The 12,634-nt window shown below is 44.6% G+C and overlaps 1 protein-coding gene across 3 annotated transcripts in view; it reads left to right on the forward strand.

Moving 5' to 3' along the window:
- The window catches only part of NEMP1 (nuclear envelope integral membrane protein 1), a 41,258-nt gene that overhangs the window by 18,968 nt on the left and 9,656 nt on the right, over positions 1 to 12,634 (forward strand). For all 3 annotated transcript variants that reach the window (XM_068267478.1, XM_068267477.1, XM_068267479.1), the window contains exons 7-8: positions 266 to 491; positions 2,786 to 2,959. In XM_068267478.1, the coding sequence (XP_068123579.1) occupies positions 266 to 491; positions 2,786 to 2,959 (400 nt within the window). The remainder of the gene's footprint in view (positions 1 to 265; positions 492 to 2,785; positions 2,960 to 12,634) is intronic.

A 12,634-nucleotide genomic window follows, 5' to 3' on the forward strand; every position in this document is an offset into this window, starting at 1 on the left:
TGAGGTAGGCCAAACTTTTTCAGCTGCCGTAGATGGTACATCCTCTGTTGTGCTTTCTTGACGTGATGGCAACGCCTGCACGAAATCATTCGTACATGCGTTCTGTAGTGTGAATGAGCCCTAAGTGTTGTGTGGTCTTGCCATTTTGTGTCAAAATTAGCAGTCTTCTCTTCTGCTAAACTGAGTGTTATAACTAGAAAGCACTTGTGGCATTCTTCAATACTGTAAACAATGTAATTGTGCCAATCATTTCCTCTTCCCTCAGGCTACCTGGGTATTGTAGGTTTTCTCAGCTTTGCCGTGTGCTATAGATATGGTCCACTAGAAAATGAGCGAAGCATTAATCTGCTGAACTGGACTCTACAGCTGCTGGGTCTGCTGCTAATGTATGTTGGAATTCAGGTGCAACAGGTTGCCTTGTCTGTCATAGCAGTTGCATTTCTCACAAAACAAATTGAGTACCCTATACAGTGGGCTTACAGCCTTTACAGGTATGTTACTAAATATTTCCTTTACATTTTGTTTAGTAGCATTAATTTATTTTGTTTGGATTGGTATATTTTATGTAAATATTGTATTTTCTAAGATTTTAGTGAGGGCCCGTTTCCACTTGAGCCGCACGCGTCTGCGAGACTCGCTGCGGCCCTTCAGGGTCTGCGGAACGCTGACGAATCCCATCACCTGTGCCATGCACGGCTATGGCATTCGCACAAATTCGGACGGAAATGCCGGCGGAATCGCTAACGCAAGCGATTCGGCCGGCAGTGCCACTGTTCTCTATGGCAGAGTTTCCCGAGAGATTTGCCTGCGGGGAAACTCTCTGCGGAGCGAAAACCGCTTAAGTGGAAACAGGCCCTGAAACAACTTTGGCTGTACTGTCAACACTGTTAGGCCCCATCCACACTTAAAAAGCGCTTATCGCTACAGTTTTGCACGGGTGATTTTTACAGTGATTAGCGCGGTAAAATCATTGTACACTTCCGTAATTCCCTGCAGTCGCTGCTTGTAAAAGCACTGTACCGCGATCGCTCGAGAACCGTGACAAATTGCTGCAGGTAACAAGTTTTGCGATTGCAGTTAATCGTGAAACTCCCGCGATGGGCGGCAATCACAGCAGTGAGATCACTGCCATATACGCCAGCCAATGTTGCGCCAGCGCTTTGGCGATTAGCAGGAATCACCTGCTAATCGCCCTAGTGAGACTGGGCCCTTATCAGCTAAAGAAACTTGGTATTGCTGCTTTTGTGTATGTCTTGCTCTGAGGACTGTGACTGTAGCCATGCCCTCTGCCCACCCACCTGATCACACCAGGCATTGTCCTCTTAGCAGAAGTTGACTTCTAGTCAGGTGGATTGGCAGTGGACCTGGTCTTATGCTGTAATGCCTCATTCCCACCCTCTTGAGCTTTGGTCTCTGCATGCACTGCTGCCCCAGTAGCATAAAGAATTGTGACCGCTTTCTACAGACTTTCTACAGACTTTCTTTTGAAAGCCCCATTAGTACATTTTCATTTGCATTTGTGGAATGTTATTTTAAAGAGACTCTGTAACAAAATTTTCACAAGCTGGTTAGTTTGTAAACACTGCCTAAAACTGGCAATTACAAGCCAGGATTGCAGGGAGTGGCAGAAACCGCACAGAGGGGCCCAGGAGAACATAATGAATAGAATGGTATGCTTTTTGTTGTAAGAATTTTAGAGTACAGATTCTCTTTAAATGAATCCTGCATAAAACCATTTTGTAACAGCATAGTTTTGGAAAAATGAAAAATAGTTGCTGTTAACAAGCACACACATGTTGGTGCAGTGGATAGCAGTCTCACCTTGCAGCACTGGGTCCCCGGTCTGAATCCCAGCCATGGCAACATCTGCACAGGGTTTGCATGTTCACCCCATGTTTGTGTGGGCAGCAGCATGTCCTGTGTCCACAGGCAATGGTGATAATGCACTGCTCCCAGGGAGGCTAGTGTGCTCTAGACCAGTGATGGCTAACTTTGGCACTCCAGCTGTGACAAAACTACAAATCCCATCATGCCTCTGCCTCCCCAAGTTATGCTTAGAGCTGTCAGAGTATTGCAATGCCTCATGGGACTTGTAGTGGAGTGCCAAGGTTAGCCATCACTGCTCTAGACCAAAGATGCAGCAATGTATGTAGTCCAATGAAGAGGACAGGTCTGGCACTGCATGTCATTTACATAGTATATGTGTTGTCACTATCTTTCCCTCAGAGGAGCTCATAATCTAATCCCTACCATAGGCATATGTCCGTCGTAGTCTAGGGTCAATTTTTTGGGGGAAGCCAATTAACTATCAGTTCAAAGAAGAGGAGAGGTCTGGAACTGCAAGAAGTTTATTGCTTCAGTGTGATATTAGTGCATGCGACATACGTATGCAGTTGACAACGTTGTAGTGTACATATCACTGATGCGCTGGGTGCAAGGTAATAGTAGTGGGTGGTTGTGGTGCACATCCTGTCGACTGTTGACTTCCTCTGAGACCAGAGTGCACACAATAAAACTTGAGCTAGTTGCCGTATATGCATCTCTATGCAGGTAAGCCCTTTCGGTATGCTATTAGGCTCTGCCCCCTGGCAAATGAACAACCGATCAGCAATCTACTTGCCTACCAGCTTGCTTTCTTCACAATCTACTGTTAATTACTGGCTTATGGTTCACTGTAATATGAGGTTTCTCTTGAAGGATAGTTGAATGAGCTAAGCAAATAATAATAATCCTCGCAAGGTAGTGTGTTCTGAAACTTGCAGTAATTCTGGTTTTGACGCAACAGAAAAGTAATAAAATCAAGATGGAAGCCCAGCCCGCCACGACTTCTGTCAGAGGAAGAATATCGGAAGCAGGGAGAGGAGGAGACGAGGAAAGCTTTAGAACACCTGAGGGAATATTGTATTAGCCCAGACTCTCAGGCATGGCGGATCGTGTCACGTATCCAGTCACCAAAAAGGTAAGTGCTGTGTCTTTCTTCACAGCAGAGCACTACTGGTGAAGGATTGGCTTGGTGAATTTCATAACTATATTGCAACTACTAAGCCTAGTTATCATTTCACGTGAAATAAAAGCCTTCACAATAACACACTCCTCCTCCAGTGTTTTTTAGGACAGTTAGTCAAATGGGAGTCCTTTTTTTTTTTTTTTTTTTTCTTTTTTTTTTTTTTCTTTCAAAAAACTGTGCCATAAATATTGATTAGATGTCTGATGTGATCAGCCCATGGTCAAGAGAACTAACACTGCCAAGGAGGCTGCCAGAGCCCTATGCATTGCTCATTAACAGTTTAACTTCAGTGAATAAGAATCATACTCTCTTCAGAAATGCTACATGCAGCACATTTGCGATCTCCAAAAATTGTGAGCGCTGTATCGTGTAGGATTCCATAGACTTTGCATTGTAATAGTGCTTTTTAAATCGCTGGTGTACCCGGTACCAGGGGCAAATTGGACACAGGCATGTTTCTGGACCATGATATGCCTATGTGTCCCCTATGTGCCACACCCTACACACACACACACCCTACACACACACACACCCTACACACACACACACACACACACACACACACCCTACACATACACACACACACCCTACACACACACACACACACCCTACACACACACACACACCCTACACACACACACACACACACACACACACCCTACACACACACACACACCCTACACACACACACACACACCCTACACACACACACACACACACACCCACCCTACATACACACACACCCTACACACACACCCTACACACACACACACCCTACACACACACCCTACACACACACCCTACACACACACACCCTACACACACACACCCTACACACACACACACCCTACACACACACACACACACACACACACACACACACACACACACACACACACACACACACACACACACACACACACACACACACACACACACCCTACACACACACACACACACCCACCCTACATACACACCCACCCTACATACACACACACACACCCTACACACACACACACACACACCCTACACACACACCCTACACACACCCTACACACACACACACCCTACACACACACACACCCTACACACACACACACCCTACACCCACACACACACACCCTGCACACACACACACGTCACCCTCAGAAATTTGTGGCATGCAGCTTGTCTACAATCTCAAAGGGAAGGGGTGTCCCTTGCAGGAGTGGTGCTCCTGCAAAATTCCCACTGGGGGCGTTCCTAATGGCCCTTCCCCAAGCCCTAATTGGACAACTTTGTTGCTCCCCCGCCTCCATGCACCCTGCTCTGTGATGAGACACACAGAGTAGAGTTTGCAGTGTCTTAGAAAGTAGTTTATATCTGCTCACAAGCGCAACGGTAATTGATGCTACCTGATCCGGATAGCGCTTAAATCAGGTAGCATGTTTTTGGTGTTTTTGCAAACATGCCCACCCCTGGTTCCCTTTAAATCCTACTTAAAACACTATAGTTTGAATGGACCCAAAGTGTACTTGTAACACAATGTGTTCAGTCTGCCTTAGTTTGCTTCCCTATCAATATTGTAGTTATTATGCACCATTGGTACTGCTCCCTTATTCAAAACAAGCCAGTAATATCATAAACAGCCAGGTGGGGTGATAAAAATTAAATGTGTCACTTCCAGGTAAAAACAAATATTGTAACTATAGTGCACCCTCAAATGCTATCAGGAATATTTAGAAATCAGGCATTTTAAAAGAATTACAAGACAAATGAAGATAATACATGTAAATAGAACTGCCAAAAAAACACAGCAGATGGCTGTATAATTAATCCTGTTATTACAATCAAAATGTTAACAAACAGCAGATGATGTAAATGAACATGTCGCTGTCAGTGATGTTCATTTCTCTGTGAAAGCTGTGCTTATGTCTGTAGTAATGTCTGATTATCGCTCTCTGCATGTCTCTGGCTGGAGTAATGTCTGATCATCGCTCTCTGCATGTCTCTGGCTGGAGTAATGTCTGATCATCGCTCTCTGCATGTCTCTGGCTGGAGTAATGTCTGATCATCGCTCTCTGCATGTCTCTGGCTGGAGTAATGTCTGATCATCGCTCTCTGCATGTCTCTGGCTGGAGTAATGTCTGATCATCGCTCTCTGGATGTCTCTAGCTGGAGTAATGTCTTATCATCGCTCTCTGCATGTCTCTGGCTGGAGTAATGTCTTATCATCGCTCTCTGCATGTCTCTAGCTGGAGTAATGCCTGATCATCGCTCTCTGCATGTCTCTGGCTGGAGTAATGTCTTATCATCGCTCTCTGCATGTCTCTAGCTGGAGTAATGTCTGATCATCGCTCTCTGCATGTCTCTGGCTGGAGTAATGTCTTATCATCGCTCTCTGCATGTCTCTGGCTGGAGTAATGTCTGATTATCGCTCTCTGCATGTCTCTGGCTGGAGTAATGTCTTATCATCGCTCTCTGCATGTCTCTGCCTGGAGTAATGTCTTATCATCGCTCTCTGCATGTCTCTGCCTGGAGTAATGTCTTATCATCGCTCTCTGCATGTCTCTGCCTGGAGTAATGTCTTATCATCGCTCTCTGCATGTCTCTGGCTGGAGTAATGTCTTATCATCGCTCTCTGCATGTCTCTGGCTGGAGTAATGTCTTATCATCGCTCTCTGCATGTCTCTGGCTGGAGTAATGTCTTATCATCGCTCTCTGCATGTCTCTGGCAGCAGTAATGTCTTATCATCGCTCTCTGCATGTCTCTGGCAGCAGTAATGTCTTATCATCGCTCTCTGCATGTCTCTGGCAGCAGTAATGTCTTATCATCGCTCTCTGCATGTCTCTGGCAGCAGTAATGTCTTATCATCGCTCTCTGCATGTCTCTGGCTGGAGTAATGTCTTATCATCGCTCTCTGCATGTCTCTGGCTGGAGTAATGTCTGATCATCGCTCTCTGCATGTCTCTGGCTGGAGTAATGTCTTATCATCGCTCTCTGCATGTCTCTGGCAGCAGTAATGTCTGATCATCGCTCTCTGCATGTCTCTGGCTGGAGTAATGTCTGATCATCGCTCTCTGCATGTCTCTGGCTGGAGTAATGTCTGATCATCGCTCTCTGCATGTCTCTGGCTGGTTCTGTCTACACAGGAAGCTGCATTCTTCTCTACCCCATTTTTACTAGGTGCCATTTCTGACTGATTTTCTTGACCCTCCCCTGGCTGTGTGGCTTCAGACTGAAGCTACAAATAAAGCCCAACAAAAGTGTGGGGCTCAGAGCTTCCTGTGAGTCCATGGCCACTTGACCGCCATTCAGCAGAGCAGACCTAAATTGCTGAAGTTTCCCCTGCCAAGCAGCAACTCTTACTGGATAATGAAGGCACTGTGCAGTTTCTCTCTCATGCTTCACAACCATGTTAGAGGGTTTTCCCACATCACTGCTGACAGGTCTGTGAAGCATGGGAGCCAAATTATTCAGCTCTTAGCAGATACTGCTTGCACAGCAATCTTTCTCACAATTTCTGGGAGAGCTGGCAGGCACTCGGGTTAAACTGAAATTGGCAGGTTACTGTGCTTGCACACCCAGTAAACTGTGCTCAAGACTAGAGGCAATAGCTTGCAAAAACATTCAAAAAGAAAAAGGTCTGGCACTATAGTGCACATCCAACCTCCGGTGAAGCTTGGCGTTTAGCCCTGTGAAACGGTCGTAAGGCCGTGCACCCACTGGCGCCCACACCTGCCACCTCCCATCACCCAGGTATAGCAATCGTTCACTCTTGTGTTATGAAACTTTTTTTGAAGACACCATTCTGATGTATGTTCAGTCTCCTACTGCACGCTTGTTGTTTCAACTGCATCATGTCACGGAAGTCTTGTTTTTGCTTTTCTGCAATTAAACTATAGTGCCAGACCTTCTTTTTCTTTTTGAATGTTGCAGCCATCTGTCTGCAGGATGCTGCATCACCAAATGTTTTCACTGTGCCAGAATCACTGTCTACTAATGAGGTGAGACTAGGCACAGTGTGATCTGGGGGATGGTGCTATGAGCAAGAGGAGTACACAGTGGTTTGGTGAACGGGGGGGGGGGCTGCAGGAGGGAGATGGTGTGTATGTACAGCACGAAGGTGCAGAAGTGTGGGCTGTGTAGAGTGAGGGTCAGCAAGATTGCCACAGGACGGCTCATGAGTGCTGGTGTTGGATGGTGGGAGCTCATAGTAATGCTTCTTGTGGCAACAGACCTCTTGAACATATCACTTTTCCGTCTGCCTTACAGTAACATGTCAATGTTTTCTTCTGTTCTTCACACTATAGTCCCCTTGGCTTAAAGGAGCAATCCAAGGTAGTATTTTGTAAGCACGTAAAAGGGAAAGAGGCGCCCTGGTGTAATAAAAGCATCTAAAATCAGCTTAAAATCGAAAAGTGATATGAGGTAGCTTACCTCAATGACGAAACCTCTGTAGTTAATACAAGGGATTTTTATTAGCACAGGCAACGCGGGTCTCGGCCTGCTTCATCAGGCCAGTAAAAGTGCCAAATAGAAAATATCATCTAGCATAGGGAGCCTCACTTTTCGATTTTAAGCTGATTTTAGATGCTTTTATTACACCAGGGCGCCTCTTACCCTTTTACGTGCTAAGTATACCCCCGAACACATCCTGTCCGAGGGGAGGTGGCAAACCGAAGTGGAGTCCCCACAGTGGACTCTGTCCCCCTTTTTCCACTTAGAGAGCGACCATCCTTCCGGTTCTGGCTAGGACCACCCCGAGTGGAGTCGAGTTTATTGTCTCCACCTGCTTCCTGTGGTTGGTTGCCCCTCTGCAACCCACCTTTGTGAGTAGTGCTTCTAATTTATTTTCTTTTATTGTGGTCATTGACATATTGCACTACTGGGCTCCCGTTTTTTGTCTCCTGTGACTTTTTCTACATGGTGTTCATCCACCCCTACTACAATTGAGTATTTTGTAAGAGCTGAGTTTAAAATAATTGTATACTTTAGCTACAATCGGTGTTGCAACCAAGGACGAGAGATCTGTACTGGAGGATCTTCTTGTCTGAGCTGAGACTGACCTTTCTAGGCTTCTACTCACCCAGCCTGCCATATGCCAATCAGTCATGCACCGCGCTGTGAGTCCTCTCTCCACAGCTGCAGAATGTGTCGCTAGACTCCAATCTAGCAACAAATCTGTACAAAACTCAGCCCTGAACTGTCACCCAAGAGACAAAGTTCCTCTGCTGGGGACAGTATTTGTGCATGTAGGCACCTTGTGTTGCATTAATGCTAGTTTCTTTTCTTTCTTTCCTTTTTACTTTTATATTTGACACTAAACAAGGACTAATGTAGTGCATTCTTTAATCTGTGACGCTGAAGTTTAACCTCAAAATTCTGCACAGAACTGATAATTCTGGTTGGTATTTTACCAAGATAAATATGCATTTTATTAAAAAAATGTGTAGTTGTAAAATACAACAAAGTAACAGAGTATAAAACTTGCAAATAATCTATAACTGAAATACAAAAGTCTTTGATTGTCATAACAACAAAATGTGTAGATACATCGTAATGCCAACAGTCTTTATCATATTCCCAGTTGGGAGCAAACATTCAGTTACAAAAGATACATGAAACTGGGTGAATGAGCTGGTAAGTGTAACACTAGTTGTAAGGCTGAGGCTTCTCTTTCAACTAGCATGAAGTGAAAGCCATACTTGGAATCATTATAAAATGAAGGTAGAAATTCCGGTAACTGTTCTGTTCATGCCCCCCATGAGGGACCTGTTATAGTTTTGCACCAATTCTCTTCATATGGCTGTTGGAAAAAGTGCTGTTAGCATCATGATTACAGTCTCTAACCTGCTACACGGAATCCTGCTAGCCTTTAATGGGTGTGGTTTCCTGCTGCGTCATTAGATGACCTGCTTTAATGGGTGTGGTTTTCTGTTCCTGTTGCTTCATTGGATGAATTGTGCTTGATGACCCTGTAGCGTCTGGTGTATAGCTGAACGTAAAACAATATGGTTAGTTTAAAAAATCTGGTTGCATTGATCAGAACATCACATGAATTTTCTCACGAACGAACCTTTATTAATGTTCCTTGTCTTCAGACGATTGTCTAGAAGAGAATTGTTCAGTAGAAAAATCAATTTAGTTTATGATCACATATTTGATCGTATGAAACAAACTGATTCAAAGATCACGTATCACAATCTGCATTGTTTGCACAAGCCATTCTGGAAGAAAATACAGGGTGCATGCCATCTTTCTGTGAAATGTTGGCTCTTACTGTATAAGATGAGTTTCTATACTGATTCCATGCAACACATTTGAGCCCGGCCCCGTTCACACTGCACGCGTTTCCAGCCGCGTTTTGGAAATGCGTGCAGGTGGCCAGGGCTGTGGAGTCGGAGTCGTGGAGTCGGGCAATTTTGGGTGCCTGGAGTCGGGGAAAAATGCACCGACTCCGACTCCTAATGAATTTGTAACTGTAATTAAAATAGAAAACATGATAAAATGTTCTATTTCTCAGATAATAGTCATTAAAAATAATGTATATATACAGTATATATACAGTAATAGCTGTGCTTAGTCCACAAAAATGAAATGAACTACCGGTAATCAAAATTAGTTACTTGTGCTGCTTCAATAAAGCAGTCCCCGTATTTTTAAGGTCAGATATACACATCTGATTGTGGCTGTATATATGATGTGTACACAGGAATCTCTTATATATACTAAATAACATCTATGCTGTAAGAATAAAGCCTGATGTGTAGCTGTGTCACTAATAGAGATGGTCAATGAGATGGAAATAATTCTGCATTGATGCTGATTTATGCAAATGTATGCACTCCCTTTGCTGATGAAATCAAATAATTTGATCTGTTGTTAAAATTTGGTTTGGTGGCTACAAATTAAAGGGTACCTGAGACGGATGAAAAGTAAAGTTTTATACATACCTGGGGATTCCTCCAGCCCCCTTCAGGCTAATCAGTCCCTCGCTGTCCTCCACCACCCGGATCTTCTGCTATGAGTCCTGTTAATTCAGCCAGTCAGCGCTGTCCGGCTGCATGCCGCTCCCACCGCCAGGAACATTCTGCACCTGAGCAATAGTGCTGCACAGGTGTAGTATGCTCCTGGTGGTGGAGTGTGTGCATGCGCACTACGCCCGACTGGCTCAAGTACCTGGACTCATAGCAGAAGATCCAGGTGGTGGAGGAGGACAACGAGGGACTGATTATCCTGAAGGCGGCTGGAGGAAGCCCCAGGTATGTATAAAACTTTAATTTCATCTGTCTTAGGTTTACTTTGCTACACAGTAGTACTATACTCTACATATGCACTCCCCACAGAGCTGCAGGGAATCCACTGAGAATGCTGTGCACATTGAACACAGAGGTGTTGTCTGTCACCCATAAACCTTGTTCAGATTGTGCATGAAGAATGTAATAGAGGAAGAATCTCCTCATTCCCCTGCAGAGTACCTGCACATCATTCTTACATGTACCCACACTTACATTGCCTAGGGCCTGATAGATGTTCTTTGTTCCAGTTTGTACCTTTTACAAGTACTCTTACCAAGGACTAGTTTTAGTCTAAAGGGAATAAATATAGTAGTCTACATATCCTTTTCACTTCAGTTGTCTTGTAAAATTCCTAAGCGTTGGCAGTTAAGAGACAAATTTCATGTTACATACTTTTAATCAACAAAATTGTAATATGCAAATTAGCAGGGCTGTGGAGTCGGTCCAAAAATCCACCGACTCCGACTCCTCAGTTTAGGATTCCACCGACTCCGACTCCTAATTTGCATATTACAGTTTTGTTGATTAAAAGTATGTAACATGAAATTTGTCTCTTAACTGCCAACGCTTAGGAATTTTACAAGACTACTGAAGTGAAAAGGATATGTAGACTACTATATTTATTCCCTTTAGACTAAAACTAGTCCTTGGTAAGAGTACTTGTAAAAGGTACAAACTGGAACAAAGAACATCTATCAGGCCCTAGGCAATGTAAGTGTGGGTACATGTAAGAATGATGTGCAGGTACTCTGCAGGGGAATGAGGAGATTCTTCCTCTATTACATTCTTCATGCACAATCTGAACAAGGTTTATGGGTGACAGACAACACCTCTGTGTTCAATGTGCACAGCATTCTCAGTGGATTCCCTGCAGCTCTGTGGGGAGTGCATATGTAGAGTATAGTACTACTGTGTAGCAAAGTAAACCTAAGACAGATGAAATTAAAGTTTTATACATACCTGGGGCTTCCTCCAGCCGCCTTCAGGATAATCAGTCCCTCGTTGTCCTCCTCCACCACCTGGATCTTCTGCTATGAGTCCAGGTACTTGAGCCAGTCGGGCGTAGTGCGCATGCACACACTCCGCCACCAGGAGCATACTACACCTGTGCAGCACTATTGCTCAGGTGCAGAATGTTCCTGGCGGTGGGAGCGGCATGCGGCCGGACAGCGCTGACTGGCTGAATTAACAGGACTCATAGCAGAAGATCCGGGTGGTGGAGGACAGCGAGGGACTGATTAGCCTGAAGGGGGCTGGAGGAAGCCCCAGGTATGTATAAAACTTTACTTTTCATCCGTCTCAGGTACCCTTTAATTTGTAGCCACCAAACCAAATTTTAACAGATCAAATTATTTGATTTCATCAGCAAAGGGAGTGCATACATTTGCATAAATCAGCATCAATGCAGAATTATTTCCATCTCATTGACCATCTCTATTAGTGACACAGCTACACATCAGGCTTTATTCTTACAGCATAGATGTTATTTAGTATATATAAGAGATTCCTGTGTACACATCATATATACAGCCACAATCAGATGTGTATATCTGACCTTAAAAATACGGGGACTGCTTTATTGAAGCAGCACAAGTAACTAATTTTGATTAGTTCATTTCATTTTTGTGGACTAAGCACAGCTATTACTGTATATATACTGTATATATACATTATTTTTAATGACTATTATCTGAGAAATAGAACATTTTATCATGTTTTCTATTTTAATTACAGTTACAAATTCATTAGGAGTCGGTGCATTTTTTCCCGACTCCGACTCCGACTCCAGGCACCCAAAATTGTCCGACTCCACAGCCCTGCAAATTAGGAGTCGGAGTCGAGGAGTCGGAGTCGGTGGAATCCTAAACTCAGGAGTCGGAGTCGGTGGATTTTTGGACCGACTCCACAGCCCTGCAGGTGGCCGACACGCATGACATCAGACATTGCATAGAGTGCAATGTCTGATGTTCACACTGCATGCATTCCGGACCTGTGCAGTCCGGGAACGCATACTGCACGCGTTTCCAGCCGCGTTTTGGAAACGCGTGCAGGTGGCCGACACGCACCACATCAGATATTGCATAGAGTGCAATGTCTGATGTTCACACTACATGCGTTCCGGACCTGTGCGGTCCGGGAACGCATGCTGCACGCATTTTTTATAAAAACGCGTGGCTGTCCCATTCACTTTCACTTTCAGTGAATGGGATCAGCCACGCAACGCACAGAGACGCACATGACGTGCGTTCCTGTGCGTTGTGTTCTGAAAAGAACGCGCCTGCATTCTGTGGTGTGAACGGGGCCTAAAAACGCGTGGCTGTCCCATTCACTTTTCAGTGATGGGAT

The sequence above is a fragment of the Hyperolius riggenbachi genome, chromosome 2 (assembly GCF_040937935.1).
Source record: "Hyperolius riggenbachi isolate aHypRig1 chromosome 2, aHypRig1.pri, whole genome shotgun sequence".
Taxonomy (NCBI): domain Eukaryota; kingdom Metazoa; phylum Chordata; class Amphibia; order Anura; family Hyperoliidae; genus Hyperolius; species Hyperolius riggenbachi.